This window comes from Leptonychotes weddellii, chromosome 13 (assembly GCF_054177405.1).
Source record: "Leptonychotes weddellii isolate Sample4059 chromosome 13, ASM5417740v2, whole genome shotgun sequence".
NCBI lineage: Eukaryota > Metazoa > Chordata > Mammalia > Carnivora > Phocidae > Leptonychotes > Leptonychotes weddellii.
The window spans coordinates 34,164,202-34,185,322 of NC_138381.1; the positions used below are offsets into that span (position 1 = coordinate 34,164,202).

General features: G+C 40.5%; 1 protein-coding gene and 1 pseudogene across 1 annotated transcript; both read right to left on the reverse strand.

Moving 5' to 3' along the window:
• On the reverse strand, window positions 1–4,883 carry LOC145716888 (small ribosomal subunit protein uS2 pseudogene; annotated as a pseudogene).
• Window positions 4,884–6,456: 1,573 nt separating this feature from the next.
• Window positions 6,457–21,090, reverse strand: LOC145716760 (uncharacterized). The gene is given in 4 exon segments (XM_081801423.1): window positions 6,457–7,792; window positions 7,795–9,657; window positions 20,088–20,319; window positions 20,972–21,090. Coding segments are annotated over 3 exon segments (2,049 nt in total). The 5' UTR covers window positions 20,188–20,319; window positions 20,972–21,090; the 3' UTR covers window positions 6,457–7,706.
• Between the last annotated feature and the right edge of the window lie 31 nt (window positions 21,091–21,121).

Below are 21,121 nucleotides of genomic sequence, written 5' to 3' on the forward strand. Positions count from 1 at the left end.
TCGTAAACTGGGTTTGGAACAATGACTAATTAGGCACCTTAAAACGAACATGCCCCAACGTCAAACCTTTAATTTCTCCCCACACCTGTTCTTTTCATAGTCTCCTTTATCTTGGAAAGTGGCAATTTTGTCCTTCCAGTTGCTCAGGCCAATAGCCTCCCTGCTTCCCTGCTTGCTGTTCTCTGCTCAGTTCTCAACACAGCAGCTAGCTCATGGAAGTCAGACCACGTCACTTTGGCTTAAAATCCTGTTCCTTTTTGCTCCATTTAAATGTCAAAGGGGCACTGCATCTGCCATTTACTCTTAAACTATTCAGAAAAAAACCCTACATATAGATAGAATAGATAGATAGATAGATAGATAGATAGATAGATAGATAGATACAGATCTATCTGGTTAAACAAAGCAGGTAGATAGAAAATTATAAAGAAATTGTAATAAAATGCCAACACTTGGGGAATCTGGATTAAGGGTGTCTGGGAATTCTTTGTACTATTCTTGCAATTTTCTATACGTGTGAAATTATGTCAAAAGTCAAAGTTAAAGAAAACATAATGGCCCAGTAAGGGTGAATTACTAAAGGAAAATCAGGGTAGGTGCTATTATTGAGAAAGCTTGGAGTGGGGGTGGGGGTGGCGTGGGAGGGAATACTGAGAAAGCAATTATAAATATCCACTCTGGCCATGATTTAATGTGATGATGTAGAGCTGTGCTTATGGACATGTAAAATGTTAATAACAATGGGGAAAATTTAGTTTACCATTACCAGCATTGTTTTTGGAAAAATAGTACACATATATATGTAGAATGGCACACACCAAAATTCTAGGTTCGCAAAATAGGCTTCTGGAGACAGTGATTTTTATCTTTATTCTTTTACATATTACCAATTTATTTTCTTTTTACAATTAGCTAGCAGCATATTTATAATCAGCAAAAAAAAAAAAAATCAGTAAAAGTTATAAAGAAAATTCTCATTTAGGTCAGGAGTCAGCAACTGTTTTCAGTAAAGGGCCAGATAATAACTATCTTCAGCTTTGCAGGCCCTACAGTTTCTGCTGCAACTCTGAAACTCTGCCATTGTAGCCGAAATCAGCCGTAGAAACACACGAACAAATGGGCATGGCTGGGTTCCATTAAAACACTATTTACAAAAACAAGTGGCAGCCTGGGCTTCCTGGTACTTTGCTGACCCGTAATTTAGATGGATACTTTTTTCCCTAAAGAATGGTTTACAGGTGGGGCGCCTGGGTGGCTCAGGTCATGATCCCAGGGTCCTTGGATTGAGCACTGCGTCAGGCTCCCTGCTCTGCGGAGAGCCTGCTTCTCGCTCTCCCTTCCCCCCCGTTTGTGCTCTCTAGCTCTTTCTCTCTGTCTCTCAAGTAGATAAATAAAATCTTTTTTTTTTTTAAAAGGCAAGAAATGTTCCCATTCCTATAGAACTTCGTATGGGCCCCCTGGACCAACTGATGGTCTGAGAATTCCACTGGTTCCATGCAATTAGCTATACCATTGAGTAAGTAGGCTAAAATCCAATGAAAATATCTAACCCAGACCACGTTTATAAACAAATAACAAACGCTTTGTCTAGAGAACTGTAATGTGATAAATATGCTTTGTAGATATTGTAGATGGATTTGGTCTGTCCGAAAAAAGATTCCTTTTAATATGCCCTGGAGGCTCAGCTGACAGCTGGAGTGATCAAAGGCCTAAAGGATATCCTAGGCAGATGTGGCAAGATGGGTGTGCCAAAGTCCTGGAGAAAGCCAGGCTCCTTCTGGCCTTGTTCCAGGAATGAAATCTTCCCCTGTAAGGAGCATAATCTACAGCTTCCATAAAATTAGTTGGGTAATGTACCATCTTTTCCTATTACCCTGAAGAGATTGTGTAAGATTGGTTTATTTCTTCCTTTAACATCTGGAAGTATTCCCCACTGTGATATCTGGCCTGGAATATTCTTTATAGGAAAAATTTTAAACTACAGATAGATTTCCTTAATAGACCCCAAATTATTTAGATTTTATATTTCTTCTTGTGTTGATTTGGGATAAAATTTCAAAATTTTTGATAAAATTATTAATCATATCCTTCATATTATATCTGTAATGGCTGTAGATCTGCATTGATGGCCACTTTTGTACTCCTTACACTGAGAGACGGTCCTTCTCTCTTTTTTTTTCTTGATCAGTTTTGCTAGGGCATTATCAATTTTTCAAAAGCTGAACTGAAATGTTTGTTTTCTATTTCATTAATTCATGCTCTACAATTTCTTTCCTTTCATTCTTTTTCCTTTCATTTTTTAAAAGAAACCGTTTATTGTCTGTCGACCGTATTTCCATTTTCTGTTTAAGCGTCTGTGGAAGAACAGCTTAAAACCACTCAGTAGTCATTCCTGTCCATTCAGTGGCCTGAGCAGTGGGAACTGCAGACCAGTTTTCAGGAGGGATCTGCTGAAGAGGCACCGAGGGCACCTGCACGCTTCAGAGCAGTCTGCAACCCCAGGCTGAGTAGCAGTGAACTCAGGAGCTGGAGCTGTCCCTTCACCCTCAAATTCCTCCTTGGTCACAGCCTTCTCAGCAGCGGCCTGCTCTTCCCCGGCCATCTCTTCAGGCTCTCTGTAGAAGCAGAGATCAGGCATGACCTCCTCTAGCTGTTCACGGGAAATGGTGCCACGCATGCGCAGACCTCCTTGGGCCAGCATCCACATCAGCCCCAGTGAGTGAGCTCCCTTGCTGCACGCGATGGCTGTGTCCACACACAGCAGGTGAGTTGCTCTACCATTGCTGTGGTAGGCAGGTCAACACGAGACACCCCTGTGACAGGCTGGTGGTCAGCCCCGGCATCAGTAACCGCCAGAAGTCTCGGCTCCCGGAAGGCTGCCTGGATCTGGTTAGTGAAGGCTCCGGGAGTGAAGTGGCCAGCAATAAGGGGTGACTCCAGTGTCAGCAGCGAAGTACGGCACAAGTCACTGGCCCAGTATTCCTGGAGGTCATGATACTGCCATCAGTTGGGTTTCAACAGCAACAATGGCATGAGCTGCCAACAGAGGCTTCTCCTAGGTTCTCTCCAAATTTATGATAAAGATGCCATCACTTTTCCTTTTGTAGATGTACTTGGTACCACCTGCGTGGGTTCCTGCTGCAAGGAATTTGACAACACCCTCTTCCTTCATTTGCAGGACATCAAATATTCTGGACACTGTGAAAATTGCCCTTTAAGCTACGACAGGAACCCAGAACACCACTGTATGAACCTCTCTCTACATTCTTTCTTTACATTTACTTACTATTCTTTTTCTAACTTCTTGCAGTGGGTATTTAAATCAGTGAATTGTAGCCCTTTCTTTCCTAATATATGCACTGAATGCTATAACTTTCTCTTTAATCAGGGCTTTAGTTCTTTCCCATAATTTTCACTGTTATCCAGACAAAAATACCTCTCAAATTTCCACTATGCTTGCTTCTTTTACCTACAGGTGATTTAAATTGCCTTAATTTCGGTGGCGCCTGGGTGGCTCAGTTGTTAAGCGTCTGCCTTCAGCTCAGGTCATGATCCCAGGGTCCTGGGATCGAGCCCCGCATCGGGCTCCCTGCTCCGCAGGAGGCCTGCTTCTCCCTCTGCTGCTCCCCTTGCTTGTGCTTCCTCTCTCCCTGCCTCTCTGTCAAATAAATAAATAAAATCTTTAATAAATAAATAAAGAAATAAATAAATTGTCTTAATTTCTAAACATTTGGGAATTTTTTTTTTTTTAATGTGTGTTACTGATTTCTAGCTAATTTTACGGTTGTCTGAAAACATATGCTAAGTCTTGCTGTCCAATGTGGTAGCCACTAACCAGATGTGGCTATTTAAATAAAATATTGTTCATCAGTCACATTAGCCACATTTTAAGGGCTCGGTAGCCACATGTGGCTAGTGACTACTGTATTAGCTGTGTGATTACTGTATTGAACAATACTGACAAGAACATACTAAGTTCTATTGGACAGCACTACGCTAAATTATTTCAATCTGATGAAATTTGTTGACGCTTGCTTTACAAACCAGCACACAGTCAGCTTTGGTAAATGCTCTTTGTACACCCAAAAGGAGTTTTCTGCCAGTGTTGGTTGTACTGTTACCTATATGTCAATTAGGTCATTTTGCTAACATATCCTGTAAGTCCACATGTACTATATTCTTTTTTTTTTTTTTTAAATGTTAAACAATTCTTTTTTTTTTTTAAGATTTTATTTATTTATTTATTTGACAGAGAGAGACACAGCGAGAGAGGGAACACAAGCAGGGGGAGTGGGAGAGGGAGAAGCAGGCCTCCCGCGGAGCAGGGAGCCCGATGCGGGGCTCGATCCCAGGACCCTGGGATCATGACCTGAGCCGAAGGCAGACGCTTAACGACTGAGCCACCCAGGTGCCCCCACATGTACTATATTCTTAAACATTTTTTTCTGCTTGTTTACTGAGAGCTGTGTGAAAGTCTTCTACTAGGATTGTAGATTTATCTTTCCCATTTTAGTTTTGTCGATTTCAGCTCTATATACTTTGAAGCAAAATTATTAGATGTATACACTTCAGGATATTTATATTTTCTTGGTAAATTGACTCTTATCAATAGAAGTGTCCCCTTTCATCTCTAGTAAGCCTTTGGCTTTAAAGTCTACTTCTTGTCTAATATTGGTACAGCTATTAACAGCTTTCTTTCAGTTAGTGTTTTAATGGAGTATCTTTTTCCATACTTTAATTTCAAATTCCCTGGATCCTTGCCGTTACAGTCTGTCTTGCTCGAGTAAGTACCATATAAACTTTAAAAAATGAAAGAATTTTTGTCTTATAGTCCATTTACATGTAATATAATTACTGATGTAATAAAATTACTGATCTACCATGTTCCTTCTCAACACTTGTTATTGTTAGACTTTTAAAAATTATATAAGTAGTGTTACTTTTGTAACTCATTTCTAAAACCTAATGAGCAAGTGGATTTAGAAAACTGGGGAAAGTGGGGAGTGCAGGACGGCTACCAGTGATTTCATCTGTATGGCAAGATGTTTAGCAGTGCAATTCACCAGGATAGGGAATTCAGGAGGAGGATATCATGGGGGTGTGTGTTAAGTTCATGACACTAGGTAGAAGTGTGTAGTAAGCAGCTGGCTCTTAAAATTTATCCTCAGGGGCACCTGGGTGGCTCAGTCATTAAGCGTCTGCCTTCGGCTCAGGTCATGATCCCAAGGTCCTGGGATCGAGCCCCGCATTGGGCTCCCTGCTCTGCGGGAAGCCTGCTTCTCCCTCTCCCACTCCCCCTGCTTGTGTTCCCTCTCTCGCTGTGTCTCTGTCAAATAAATAAATAAAATCTTTAAAAATAAATAAATAAAATTTATCCTCAGGAGAGAGGGGTAAACTTCAGATATAAATTTCATCATCCTATTTCTTCACTTTTTAAATTCCCCAAAGAACAGATGCTAATTAATTATACTTTTTTCCTACTCCCTTCTCAAATTATTGTCATGTCAATGCCTTTTAGCTCTTCGACTTGTGACCCTCATGCTTTTATTTCCAGACTTCCAAAATAGTTTTTCTTTCTTTTCCTTCCCCGCTTAATTTTATTCTTCTGAAGGCAGTGAGATGATCACGGCATTCCTTGGTTCAAAGACCTCAATGGCCTTCACTACCTTGAGAACAAAATGCAGAAATATGAAACTCAATCCTAACTACTACTTTTCTATTTTACATGATACCAAATGCCAGAAAGTTGAAGTGCCTGCTTGTTTAGCATCATACTCCTTAACAGTCTTTTCTCCTTCTTCATTTTTATTTCCACCTTATTCTTACTCTTTTAAGTACATTTTAGTCATTATTTGCAGAAACACTGGAGCGTAAGGGCAGGAACCCTTTCTCTCCCCCGAGCAGTGCTCAGTAGTGCCTGACACTGAAGGTGTACTGAATGAATTAAAGACTAGGCACATACTCCACATCATTTCTTACACTTCCTTGCTTCTGTGCTTTTGTTGACTACTCCTTTCCTGCCCTTATGTCTCTAATCCCATCCTTCAAAACTCAAGTCTCAGGAGCTCCCCAAACTTTTTCTTTCCAGTCAGAATGAACCCTACTTCCCCTGAGCTCTTACAAGCATCTTGTCTACCTCTATGCTTGTACATGTGTTTTCTGTATACATCAGGCTTTATCACATATGCTTTGTATATTCTCTGTGTATACTACAAAACCTAAAATAATGCCTTGCACATAGTAAATAACAGTAATTGTGTTAAAGTGATATATTAACTGGATGATTATGGGGAATATTCAAAGTATAGTAGTGGAATCTTACCAAATGGTTAATATTAGAAAAACAATTTGGATTTTTTATTTTTAAAAAAGTTTCTATTTTTCAGCTGAAAACTTTGCATATAGTAGCCTATTATCATATGTATATCAGAAATCAACAAACCAAAGTCTGATAAATGTTGCCACTTGAAAAATTCAGTAAGTCTTTTTATTTTTATTTTTTTATTTTTTTTAAAGATTTTATTTACTTATTTGACAGACACAGCGAGAGAGAGAACACAAGCAGGGGCAGAGGGAGAGGGAGAAGCAGGCTTCCCGCGGTACGGGGAGCCCGATACGGGGCTCGATCCCAGGACCCCGGGATCATGACCTGAGCCGAAGGCAGACGCTTAACGACTGAGCCACCCAGGCGCCCCAGTAAGTCTTTTTATTTTTAGACAGAATATGGTATACAAATTAGTCATGTGGGAATTACTTTGGCTCTCATTTTTGTTCAATCTATAGATGACAAGATAAACAGTGCTAGAGAAATCTTCACACTCTGACATATGGAATTTTAAAAAAAAAATTGTTTCACATATTTAGGAACTGTGATTAAATGGTAATATTGAAGAAGTGATTTCAAACCACTAGTCTATGGACTGCATTACCAAAGCAAAATAAGTCCATATTTGCTGTGACTATTGCAGGAACCTGAAAACTCAAGCTCATTAGGAAAACCAAAACTAGGCCAAAGAAAAAAAATTTTTTTCTGGGAAAACTGGGCACTGGAGTTAGGTAGTTAGTAAGTATTAATACCAGAATAGCATAGCACGTTCACACACAGGGAATTTAATGACAGATAACTAATGTGAGCATCAGGTAGGACTCTTCCGTTGTCAGGAGGTCTGTGGTATGCCGATTATGAGTGGAATGCCAATTAAGATATGGGATTTACGTTTTCCCTACAATCTCTAAAGTAACTTCTCTGATATGCAATAGATAATTAGGGCTCACTAAAGGTTTGAGTTAACACTAACACATTTCCTTCTGAGCTGATTGCACACCCCATCACATGATCTTTACAATATCTGATAAGGTTCTGCATTGTTATTCGTTTCTTATAATGATAAAACTCTCCCCTTGTGGATTATATTTGAATATAAGACCAGAGGCTTGTTTTCCCTTATAGCAGAGAGAAATTTCTTTCCATTGTTGCTGACATTCAGTAATACTTTTATTCATATTGAAAGTTTTCCCAATTACTCACAGGATCCTCTTCAGAATTTTTCTTAAGTTTAGTAATGTCTGAACTCTCAGTTAAATATTCATTGTAGAACTTAATGTTTTCTGTCCAGTGTGTGTGTGTGTGTGTGTGTGTGTGTGTTTAATGTAGCACAAGAGTTGAGCACTGATTAAAACCTTTTTCATAATCCTCAATAGCATTCCTAAGATTTTTTTCTGGTATAGTGTCTCTGGTACGAAATAAAGTCGGTGTATACTCTAAAGGTTTTCCCACATTCATCACACTTAGCCTGTCTTCTGCAGAATGGACTTTCTCATGATTAATAAGATCAGAGAGCTGGCTAAAACTTCTGCTGCACCGAACACATGTGTGTGGTCTCTCCCCAGTGTGGATTCTCTGGTGTTCAGTAAGTTCAGTGCATGTGCCGAAGGCTTTCCCACATGCATCACATTTATATGGCTTTTCACCAGCGTGGATTCTTTGATGGTTAATGAGATCAGAGCGCCGACTAAAGCTTTTGCCACACTGATCACATGAATATGGTTTTTCCCCAGTGTGGATCCTCTGATGTAGGGTAAGAGCTGAGCACTGACTAAAAGTTTTTCCACACTCAGGACATTTATATGGTTTTTCCCCAGTGTGGATTCTCTGGTGTTTGATAAGGTCTGAGTTCTGGCTGAAACTTTTGCTGCACTGTGTGCAGGGGTATGGTTTTTCTCCAGTGTGAATTCTCTGATGAAGAATAAGGTCAGAACTCTGACTGAAGGCTTTCTCACAATGATCACAGTGATAGGGCTTTTCCCCAGAGTGTACTCTCTGATGTTTAGTGAGGTCTGAGCTTTGACTGAAACTTTTATTGCACTGGTTACATGCATACGGCTTCTCTCCAGTGTGTATTCTTTGATGTTTAACGAGGTCTGAACGACGACTAAAACTTTTAGTACAATCACTACATGGATAGGGTTTCTCTCCAGTGTGGATTCTCTGATGGAGAATAAGATTTGAGCTCTGACTAAAGGTTTTCCCACACTCATCACATTCATAGGGCTTCTCACCTGTATGAATTCTATGATGTTTAACAAGGTCTGATCTTCGACTAAACATTTTACTACACTGGCTACATGGGTAAGGTTTCTCTCCAGTGTGAATTCTTTGATGATTCATGAGATCTGAAAGTCTACTGAAGGTTTTGCTACACTGATTACATGGATAGGGTTTCTCTCCAGTGTGAATTCTCTGATGCAGAATAAGGACCGAGCTCTGATTAAAAGCTTTACCACATTCATTACATTTATAGGGTTTCTCTCCAGTGTGGATCCTTCGATGTTTAATAAGGTCTGAGTTCTGACTGAAACTTTTGCTACACTGATTACATGGATATGGTTTCTCCCCAGTGTGAATTCTCTGATGCAGAATAAGATCTGAGCTCTGACTGAAGGCTTTTCCACACACATCACATTTATATGGTTTCTCCCCAGTGTGGATTCTTTGATGTTTTATAACATCAGAACTCTGACTAAAATGCTTGTTACACTGGTTACATGTATAAGGCTTTTCGCCAGTATGGATTCTCTGATGCTTAACCAGGTCTGAACGCTGGCTAAAGCATTTACTACAATGACTGCATTGATAGGGTTTTTCTCCTGTATGGATTCTCTGATGGATAATGAGATCAGAACTCTGACTGAAGGCTTTCCCACATTCATCACATTTATAAGGTTTTTCACCAGTGTGGACTCTTTGATGTTTAATAAGGTCTGAGCTCCGACTGAAACTTTTAATGCACCAAGTACAAGGATAGGGTTTCTCCCCTGTATGAATTCTCTGATGCAGAACCAGAGCTGAGCTCACACTAAAGGCCTTTCCACACTTATCACATTCATAGGGTTTCTCCCAATGGGTTCTTCGGTGCCTAATTAGGCCTGTATTCCAAGCAAAGCTTTGCCCACATTCATCACAGTTATTCTGTCTTCTTTTAAGGAGGTTTTGATTCTTTTCATTTAATTTATCCCCCAATTCACAGAATCCTCTGCATTCAGAATCCTGGAGAACATCATCTCTGGGGTTGCCAGACTCTTCAGGCAATGGTTCAATTTTTGTTGCAATTTCCTCCTCTGAAGTCACCTCTCCAATCTTGGTCTTAGTCTCACCATCTAGAACAATAAAAAATCCAAATGGAATGTATTCTCCCTACCATAAGGAAGTTTGAGGTGAAAGAGATCAGTATTTACTTATAAAATGCTGTCACAGGGGCGCCTGGGTGGCTCGGTCGTTAAGCGTCCGCCTTCGGCTCAGGTCATGATCCCAGAGTCCTGGGATCGAGTCCCACATCGGGCTCCCTGCTCGGCAGGAAGCCTGCTTCTCCCTCTCCCACTCCCCCTGCTTGTGTTCCTGCTCTCACTATCTCTCTCTCTGTCAAATAAATAAATAAAATCTTAAAAAAAATAAAAAATAAAAAATAAAAAAAATAAAATGCTGTCACAATATGAGAGTGCTCCAAAACACTGAAAGTAATCCTCTGAAAGAGCAATTAGGAAGAATCAGTAAGTAATGGGTCATAATAATCATTTATTGAAGCAGTTTACCAGGTATGTTCTGTATATGTTTGTCACAGGAGATCTGGGAATACTGAAACCTACTCACAGTAATTATGAAAGTCTGACTAAATTAAAGCCAATCCACAAGCAACTTATTAATGTAAGTAAGGTAAGCAATATGAAAGAGTACTTGATGGACAGGGGAGAAGGAGGAGGCAGTGGGGGTCTGGCTGTCACTGGGAGGACCACCAACCAGGCTGATCAGAGGCTACTTTAGGGGAAAGAAAGAAAGAAGTATCAATGTCCAGGAATGGTAAGGACAGAAACCTGAATTTTCAAAAATAGGTCTATATAATCCCCCAACTCTTTTGTCCTGATTATTACAAGGAAGTGGTTAAGAAAATATGATCCCATTTTAGGAAGAGCCATATTCAGTAACCAGACTTCCTTAGCAAAGTGTATGAACCAGGAAAAGGTTAGGGAGGTGGGATCAGAAATCTCTTCTGAGTTGAGTTTTGAGGAGGCCATTCCAATGCTTAATAATACCAGATGCCTGTGATGGTAGGGAATATGGGGGCTCCGCTGAAATTCTTGACTATCAGCCCACTATTAAATGGTATTTACTATAAAAGGCATACTACGGTCAGACTGCAAATGGTCTAGAGAGCTGAAAACATGACACATTAATTTCAAAGGCAAAAGGAAAAATATCTCATGCCTCCAACTGGAGGCTTCTTCCCTTTGCCAGAGGCAAAGGCACTGCAAAAAGTAAAGTATATGGGTAAATCTACATGTGTACTGACCGACTTAAGCAGTATCAGTGTCTTATGGAGTTTATAATATAGAGAGAATTAAAGTACATGGCAAAGATAGCACAAGAGGACGGAGGTAAACAGAACCAAAACATTGTAAGATCTTTGAATTTTCCTAGAAATAACAAATTAAGATAAACTAATGAGTCAAACGTATATGCTGTAATTTCTTAGGCAGCCTTTTTCAACCAGGTTCCATAAGGGAATAAAACAAAATGATCTGAATAACCATCTTCTTAATTCTCCCCAAAGATGGTACACAGCTAGTGCTACAATAGATGTACAGGAGAAAAATTAATACATTAATTATAAGTAATACCTTAGAACATTGGGGCTTAATTTCTCACAGAATCACACTGCTATGAGGTACCAATTAAATAATAAAAGGGTGTATAAAAAATAAGCTAATAGAGAAAAAAATAGAAAAACAAAAGAAACTGATAATGTAAAATTAGGGATTAAAGGAGAAAGAAAAGAAACAAAAGATGGGATTAATAAAAAGAAATACAAAGATAGTACATTTAAATCCAAATAACTATGTTATATGAAATTTTTTTTTTTAAAGATTTTATTTATTTATTTGTCAGAGAAAGAGAGAGAGCGCACAAGCAAGGCGAATGGCAGGCAGAGGGAGAAGCAGACTCCTTGCTGAATAAGGAGCCCAGTGCGGGACTTGGGATAATGACTTGAGCTGAAGGCATACACTTAACCTACTGAGCCACCCAGGTGTCCCTGTTATATGTAAATTAACTACTCATATAAAAAGCAAAAGCTAACATCATACTTAATGGTTAAACACTGAATGCTTTTCTCCTACGAACAAGGGAGCAAAACATGGATGCCCTCTCTTACTACTTCTATTTAACACTATACAAACTCTATTCAGTATTACTAGCCAATGCAACAAGACATGAAAAATAAATGAGATACAAATAAAAAAAAGTCAAACTGTCTTCCCTTATAGACTACACAATCATGTATATAGAAAATTCTAAAGTATCTCAAAAAAGTTATTAGACCTTGTACATGAGTTTATTAGAACAATATACAAAACCCAACTGTATTTCAGTATACTAGCCATGAAAAACTAGAGCCTAAATTGTCTTTTTTTAATTTGTCAGAGAGAGAGAGAGACAGAAAAAGAGCACAAGCAGGGGGAGAAGCAGGCTCCCCGCTGAGCAAGGAGCCCGACACGGGACTTGATTCCAGGACCCTGGGATCATGACCTGAGCCGAAGGCAGCAGCTTAACCACTGAGCCACCCAGGCGTCCCTAGAGCCTAAAATTAAAAAATTTTTTTAATTACACCAAAAATGAAATATTTAAAAACAAATTCAACAAAATATGTGTAATATGTTTATAATGAAAACTACAAAACACTGCTAAGAAAAGTTAAAGAAGAACTAATAAACAGAAATATATGCCATCACTTATGGAGAAGAAGATTTAATATTGTTAAGATGATGGAATTCATTCTCTATAGGTTCAATGCAACCCCAATCAAAACCTCAGCAGGCTTTTTCATAGAAATTGACAAACTGATTCTAAACTTTATGTAGAAAGGCACAGAAGAGTCTAAACAATTTTGGAAAAGAAGAACAAAATTGGAGAAGTTACACTACCAGATTTTAAGCTTTATTATAAGGCTACAGTAATCAAAGTAGTGTGGGATTGCATAAGGACAGGCTATATATTAATGAAATATGACTGAGTCCATAAATAGATCAAACATATATGTAAAACTGTCAGCAAAGTTGCCAAGACAATCAATGGTGAAAGGACAGTCTTTTTTCAACAAAGTGTTAGAACTGGATATAACAATAACACAAATTAAGCCTCTTTCCTTATGCTATACCCCAAAATTAACTAGAAATGTAATATAAACCTAACCATAAAAACTAGAACTATAAAATTTCTAGAAGAAAGCAAAGCACAGATGACAAAAGTTAATGCACAGAACTGTGAGAAAATAAATTTGTGTTGTTTAAGCCACCCAATCTGTGATACTTTGTTATGGCAGCCCTAGCAGACAAATAGAGCGTGTTTTTGAACTATATACATTTATGGAATTATATCACATGTATTCTGTGATCTGCTTTTTTTTTTGTTCAACATTATGTTTGGAAGATTCATCTATATTCATGTGTGTAACTGCAGTCTATTCATGTTCACCACTATAGTGTGACATATAACACAATTTATTTACCCATTCTCCTTCAATGGACAATAACATTTTATTTCAAATAATGCTGATATGAATCTGCTAGTACATTTATTTTTATGCACATATGCAAGTGTTTCTCCAGGTTACATAAACTTAGGATCAGAATTGTTGGGTCTTACTGTTGAGTGTATGAGTTCACACTGCTCTATATGCTAACCAATATTAAGTCTATTCTCTTTTTAACCCACTGCAATCAGGCTTTTATTTCCTTAACTCCATCAAATCTGCACTTATCAGAATCTCTAATAAGCTCTACCTTGACAAATCCAATGGTCAATTCTCAATCTTCTTCTGTATTTATCTGACATAGTTGATTACACTCTTCTTAAAACATTTGTTTTCTTCTCGCTAACTAACCTTTCTCCTATTCTCCATAAAAGAGTGATCTTTTTTTAAAAAATATTTTATATATTCATTTGTCAGAGAGAGAGAAAGGAAGAGAGCGTGAGCACGCACAAGCAGGGGAGTGGCAGGCAGAGGGAGAAGCAGGCTCCCTGCTGAGCAAGGAGCCCGATGCAGGACTCAATCCCAGGACCCTGGAATCATGACCTGAGCCAAAGGCAGACACTTAACCCGATTGAGCCACCCAGGCATCCCCAGAGTGATCTTTATATGTTATTATCATGCATAAAATGCTCCAGTGATTTCCTATTACACTGGGAATAAATTCCATGTTCTAACTATGGCTTAGAAGGTTCCATCTGGTCCTTTCTCTCTCTGCTCTCATTTCATTCCACCACCAGCCCTATTTTCTGTCTATCCCTGACGGACTCTGCTCCTGCTACATTAAAGGGCCTCTGGCATTTGCTATTCCCTCTGCCTGAAACACTCTTCTCTCAGATAGTCATATGGTTTGTTGTCTCACTTCCCTTATATCTCTAACCAACTGTTACTACCTCATAAAGGCACAATACTTGGTGAGCACTGCATTTTTGAGACAACAGATACCACAGTCAAATGTGCTGAAATGACCAATATTAGTAACTTGTAAGGTTGTTATCTTTGAGTGAGACTCAAAATTTAAAAAAGGCTTTGCAGCGGTCCAGGGTGCAATGCAAGCTGTCCTGTCACATGACTTTATTAACCAGGATAACCAATGGTAAGAAGTGTCTGCAGGAGTCAGGGATGCTGTATTAAGCCTCTGGCAAGCCTCCAGAAGAGAACGTCAGTGGAGTAAGGCCATACTCTCTTCTGCCAACAATTTTCTAAGTGAAAAACAGACATTGGCTTGCTCTTGGGCACTAATAGAGACTTAATGCTTGACCACAGAGCACCAAATGACTATTACAAGCTGACCATTGTGAACCAGCTATTTGATCCATCAAATCATAAAACTGGACATACAAACCAGCATTCCATTATAAAAGCAAGTGTGGAAGACAAATAAATTCTATGTGCTAGTGATGTGGGTTGCCATAATACCTTTTCCTATTGCTCCACTAATCCCTTCCCCATTAGCTGATATTCATGGCCTAATGGCAATTCCCTCTCACCAGTTAACAGAGGAGGAAAAAGTACAGAACTGATTTATAGATGGGTCTGCTCAGTGTGTGGACACTAGCAGAAAATGAATCTTTTACTTATACCCTGACTCTGAGGTGACCTGAAACATACTGGTAAAGGCAAATCTTCCCAGTAGGCAGAATTTCAGGTATACACCTGGCTGTCCACTTTCATGGAAGGCAACAGGGCCTAAGATACACATCTATATTGATTCATGGATAATGACTAATGGGTTATCTGATTAATTAGGTACCTCAAAGAACAAATTTGGAAGACTAGAAATAAGGATTCTAGAAGAAAATTATGATAGACCTCCTAGGATGGGCAAAGAATGAATATATTTGCGTCCTATGTGAATACTCAGCAAAGGGAATCCACTGTAAAGAAGCCTCTCAATCAGATGGACATGGTGATCCATGTTATGAATGTCAATCAGACTTTTTACTAATGCTTGCCCAATGGACTCATGTACAAAGTGGGCATGGCAACAGGAATGGAGGCTATGCATGGGGTCAACAAAATAGGTATCTGTTTATCAAGGCTGATATGCCTATCATCACAGCTATGTACACATGCAGCCAACTGCTGGGACCAACACTGAGCCCCTAATTTGGTACCATTCTCTGGAGAGGTACTAGCCCGCAAGTAGGGGGCAGATTCATTATACCTGGCCCCTTCTATCATGAAGAGGGCAACAATCTGTTTTCAAAGGACTAAATATACAGTCCAAATACAAATGCGCATTGGCCACCATGGTAATTCTATACAATAATGCCTCCAAGGGAGTAGTTTTACAGGGAAGGAAGTACAGCAATAAGCTCACACACATGTAATTCACGGGTCTTATCACATGTCCCATCATCCAGAAGTAAGTGGATTTCAGTAATAGTGGAATGATTTACCGAAGGCCCAGTTACAGTACCAGCCAGGCAACAACACCCTAAGTTTGGGGTGCTGTCCTACAAGATGCAATATATGCCTTAAACCAGAGGACAATAAACAGTGTTGTCTTCTCTATGGCCAGAATACATGAGTATAGGAGTCAACGGTAGAGGAGTAGTAATAATGTCTCTTTTTACTATATAACTAATAATCCATTTATATTATGGATTATGTTATATTATATTCTTAAAGATTTATTTGAGAGAGAGAGAGCACATGAGCGTGTGTGCACACGTGGGTGGCGGCAGAGGGAGAGGGAAAGAATCTCAAGCGGACTCTCCACTGAGCAGGGAGTCTGACCCGGGGCTCAACCCCACGACCCTGAGATCATAACCTGAGCTGAAATCAAGAGTCGGATGCTTAACCAACTGAGCCACCCAGGTGCCCCTATATTATTTTTAATTCCTATCCCCATAATCTTGGGCTTAGTGGGTTTGGGGTTGTGGTTCTCAAAGAAGAAATACTTCTACCAAAGTCATGATTTTGTCAAATCTGAAGCTGAGACTGTCTCCTGGCCATTTTGGGTTCCTCAAGCTGCTGCACTAACAGGCAGAGAAAGGGTTGCTCTACTGGCTAGGATGACTGATACCAACTGCTACTGGGGAATTGGCCGCTGCTACATAATAAAGGCAAAGAACAGTAGGTGTAGAACTCAGACGATTCAATGCAGGTGCTTCCTAGTTCTCTCATGTCTAAAGGCCCAGTCAATGGTACGCTGAAATAACATGGAAGAGACAAGATCATCAAGGACTCAGATCGTCCAGGAAAAAAGGTTTATGTTACTAAACTAAGCAAAGAACTCTGCCACTGAGATTCTGGCAGAGGGTAGAGGCAATATGGAATGGGTGATGGAAGAAGATAGTTATGATTATCAGTTTCGGCTTTGTGAATAGCAAAAACTGTAGCAGTGATTTTAAGTTAATTATGCCTTTCCCCCCTTTATCTCACTACCTTATATGAACAGCACCAGTAGCAGTGAAGTTCCATGTTTCAGGTGGGAGTAGAATTTAATTACAAGTCAACCTGCAAAGATATGGTAGCTTAAGAGCTTAAGAAGGGGCGCCTGGGTGGCTCAGTTGGTTGAGTGACTGCCTTCGGCTCAGGTCATGATCCTGGAGTCCCTGGATCGAGTCCTGCATCGGGCTCCCTGCTCGGCGAGGAGCCTGCTTCTCCCTCTAACCCTCCCCCCTCTCATGTACTCTCTCTCTCTCTCATTCTTGCTCTCTCAAATAAATAAATAAATCTTTAAAAAAAAAAAGAGCTTAAGAAAAAGATACGTGTTGGGAACATGATAAACCAAACAAAGGACAAAAGTAAATATTATAGGTTAAAAGAGGTGGATTGTAATGGGATATTCTCCTTTTGCCCCTCTAGATCTACTGTTCATGTTGCTCTGTGCTCCAAGAGGTTGATACTAGTTTTTGGACTGCAGCACTCGGGACTCTCTGTCCTCTGGCTTGCAATTAGATTTGGCCCAAAGAAGGAGGAGAACTGTAGAGTGACCAACTATCCTGGTTTGTCCAAAACAGACGGGGTTCTTGGGATATGGGGCTTTCAGTGCTAAATCCCAGGGAAACCGGGATGAGTTCTTCACTCTACATCCTGACTCCTTTCCTGCTGGGCCAGGAGTTGGAAGTAATTGTTTCTTTTAGCAAAGGCCATGGCTCCAACTGGGCAGCTCTACCCTACAGCTATACTCTCCATGATCTGGTAATCAGTCTCTCCCTTTGTAACATTAGGCCTAAAGGTAATAACTGTTTATCATTTTTTTTTGTCCCAAAGCTGTACTCTATCCCTTATTAATTTCTGTAACCCTGCCCATCTTCTTCATGAAACCTTGAATTACCCAATTTGAATGAACCATCTGTTTCCTGCTAGAGTCCTGACTGATACATCCTGGTTTATTTTCTTCATAATGATTATCACTATCTGATACTCTACCATATATTTACTTATTTCCTGTTTCCCCCACCAGAATGTAAGCTCCTTAAGGGCAAAGCCTTATCTGTTCAGTTCACTGCTATATGCCCAGCACTTAGAACAGTGCCTAGCACAGAGCAACCCTTCAATAACTAACCATATTATATGGTCAGCAATAATTAATAAGCTATAATCTGATTAACTAATAAACATGTATCAACAATAAGCATTGAATAGTTGATTAAATTATTTGAAGGATACATTAATGTTAGTGACTATCTCTAGATGGTGGAGTTGTAGGTTATTTAAATTCCCATTTTGTGTCCTTCTATATTTTATTTTATTTTATTTTTTTTTTTTTAAAGATTTTATTTATTTGCGAGAAAGAGAATGAGAGACAGAGAGCATGAGAGGGAGGAGGGTCAGAGGGAGAAGCAGACCCCCCGCCGAGCAGGGAGCCCGATGCGGGACTCGATCCCGGGACTCCAGGATCATGACCTGAGCCGAAGGCAGTCGCTTAACCAACTGAGCCACCCAGGCGCCCCTCCTTCTATATTTTATAAATGTACTTTAGTATAATTAGATTACAGTAACAAAATGTTTTTTTTTTAAAGATTTTATTTATTTATTTGACAGAGACACAGCAAGAGAGGGAACACAAGCAGGGTGAGCGGGAGAGAGAGAAGCAGGCTTCCCGCTGAGCAGGGAGCCTGATGCGGGGCTCGATCCCAGGACCCTGGGATCATGACCTGAGCCGAAGGCAGACGTTTAACGACTGAGCCACCCAGGCGCCCCACAAAATGTTCTTTTACACACAAAGAGACACAAACACATGCAATATGCATATTAATTTATATAAAACTGCAAGAAGGAGACCCAATTCTACAGTAATTCTCAGGAAAAATGAGAGCTAGATGCCTTAGAATAGATTCTTAAGCAAACACAAGTTCTAAATACAGAAGAGAGAAACAAAATGAAATAAAGATACTTCAAAGCTATAAAGAGGCAGAAGATCTAGAGTAAAAGAAAATGACAATAGAAGGTGAATTTCACAGGCAAAATAGCAGCAAATGAGAGGACCAAAATCAGAAAACAGCAAAATATGATGTGGAAATGAGACCCTGCGGAACACCTGAACAAGGGTGGGATTAAAATTATCTTACTAGGGGCACCTGGGTGGCTCAGTCATTAGGCGTCTGCCTTCAGCTCAGGTCATGATCCCAGGGTCCTGGGATCCAGCCCTGCATCCGGCTCCCTGTTCAGCAGGAAGACTGCTTCTCCCTCTCCCACTCCCCCTGCTTGTGTTCCCTCTCTCGCTGTCTCTCTCTGTCAAATAAATAAATAAAATCTCAAAAAAATAAAATTATCTTACTAAAAATAACAGTGGCTACCATTTATAAAGAACTAACTAACAGCCTAGTCTGTGTGCAGAGCTTTATATACTGGAATATCATTAGTACTCGTGGTGTTGTTATAGTAGTAATGGACCCCAATGAATCCTATCTCCTAATACCTATATCCTTGTGTAGTTCTCTTCCACAATGACTCTGGAACTGGTCATGTTGATTTGTTTTGGTCAATATAACACAAACATAGATTAGAAAAGTGCTTATGCTTCCCAAGGCTTGCCCTCTCTCTGTATAGGAAACTGGCTGCCCTGTGAAAAAGCCTGGGCTGGACTGCTGCAGATGGGTGACCCAAGCCATAACCAGCACCAACAACCAGACATATATGACTGATACTCAGACCCTGGCCCTGGTTGAGCCACTAGATGACTGCATGAGTGATCCCAGATAAAACCAAGAGAAAAACTGCCAGCAGAACCCAGTCCAAATTGAGGACCTACAGAACCATAAGAAAATAACGTGGTTTAAACATGTCTGATGTTGGGCGCCTGGGTGGCTCAGTCATTAAGCGCCTGGCTTCGGCTCAGGTCATGATCCCAGAGTCCTGGGATCTGAGCCCCACATCGGGCTCCCTGCTCAGCGGGAAGCCTGCTTCTCCCTCTCCCTCTGCTTATGTTCCCTCTCTCGCTGTGTCTCTCTCTGTCAAATAAATAAATAAAATCTTTAAAAAATAAAAAATAAAAAAAAATACAAATGTCTGATGTTTTATGTCACTAAATTTTGGGGTCCTTTATTATGGAGTAATAGACACAATCCTCAAAATAACCTCCAAGGTATGAGTTATTATATACTTATAAAATAAGGTCACAGAATCGTTAAAAAAACAAAACGCAAGTAATTTACTGAAGCTAGTACATGACAAAGCTAGTATTTGAATCCACAGTGTCAGACTCCAAAACTTTTAACTATGCCTCTACAGTACTTGAAAAAAGACGACTTGAAAAGATTTTAAAGGGAAAATATCAAATACTGACAGACTGGTGATAAGGTGATTATAATGAGAAAAAATGGATAAATGGGTCCTTAAGGAGAGGAGGGAACTCCATGAGATTTTGATTGCCAGAATTCACAATAAAGCTATGTGACTCTGCTTGCACACTCAAGAGATGGTACTGTCTAACACAGTGAGGGGTAGGCAACGAAGAATACCAATAGCACTCGAAGACACTAACAGAGCACCAGTAACAACCCTCCCCACCACTTGTACCCCCTAAGAAAGATACAATACACTGCTTCTCACCTGACAGAAGGTGGTGTTCTTGAGATTCATAATTGAAGTGGATCTCCATGGGCTGTAACTGGACACTTGGCACCTCGGGGAGCAACTGGAGAATTACCATTTCCTTAGTAAGCTTTTCTTGTCCACATAGGAGTCTGAAACCTGGAGGCAACGGGGCACCACCGGGCTTGGAAGGGAATCATTGTGGAGACTGGAGATATAATTTCTGAGACTAGACCACCAGAAACATCCTCTAGATAATAAAAGAAGTGGAGGAGAAAACAAAATCTCATTTAATTTCCAAGTAGTTTTCTCACAGAATTTATTAAGCTTCCTCCCTCGTGATGAGGATCAGACATTAACCCTTTTGGGCATATATTCTCCATTCCAAGGCTAGAGACCTTCAAACATAATTGGGGGTAAATGCTACCGAAATAAGGACGTAACTGGGATGATAAGGCAGGGAAGGGCATTATAAGATTTTGTTTCAGCGGTTAACGCTGTATTCGCTGCCTTTCCTACACCAAACCGACACTACTGGTCACCATCATTATCTTTCTTTCCCTCCTTCCCTTCTTCCAGCACTCGCACATTCAGGCTGCTCTTTGCCGGCACGCTCTGCTAATCTGCGTCGATGCATCCCCCTTCCTGATTCCACATGGCCCCAAAGTTTTTGGTGTTCATTCAGTTGAAACCGAGGCCGCGCAGGCGCCGACCGAGTACCCAAAGCACGCTAGGCCAAAGACCCACCGTCCCCAGGAGCAGCGCCTGGGGGCGACCCCGGCGACCGGGACTCTCCATGGACTCAAGAAACCCCACAGGGTTCCCTGGCGGCGCCGCAAGGCAGCTCAGAAGGCGAGATCACCCGAGTTCCCCGGGCTCCCGTGACCTGATAGCACCCATACCTCGACGTGTCCTCCAGGTCGCAGTCAAGCCTCACAAGCTGCGGAACCGCCATCACCGCGTCCGCTCTAGGAACCTGGGAGGATTGCTCAGCTCTATGGCGGGGGGGCGGCCGGCGCAGGCGCGAGGGGGTGGCGGCGGCGGTCGCGGCG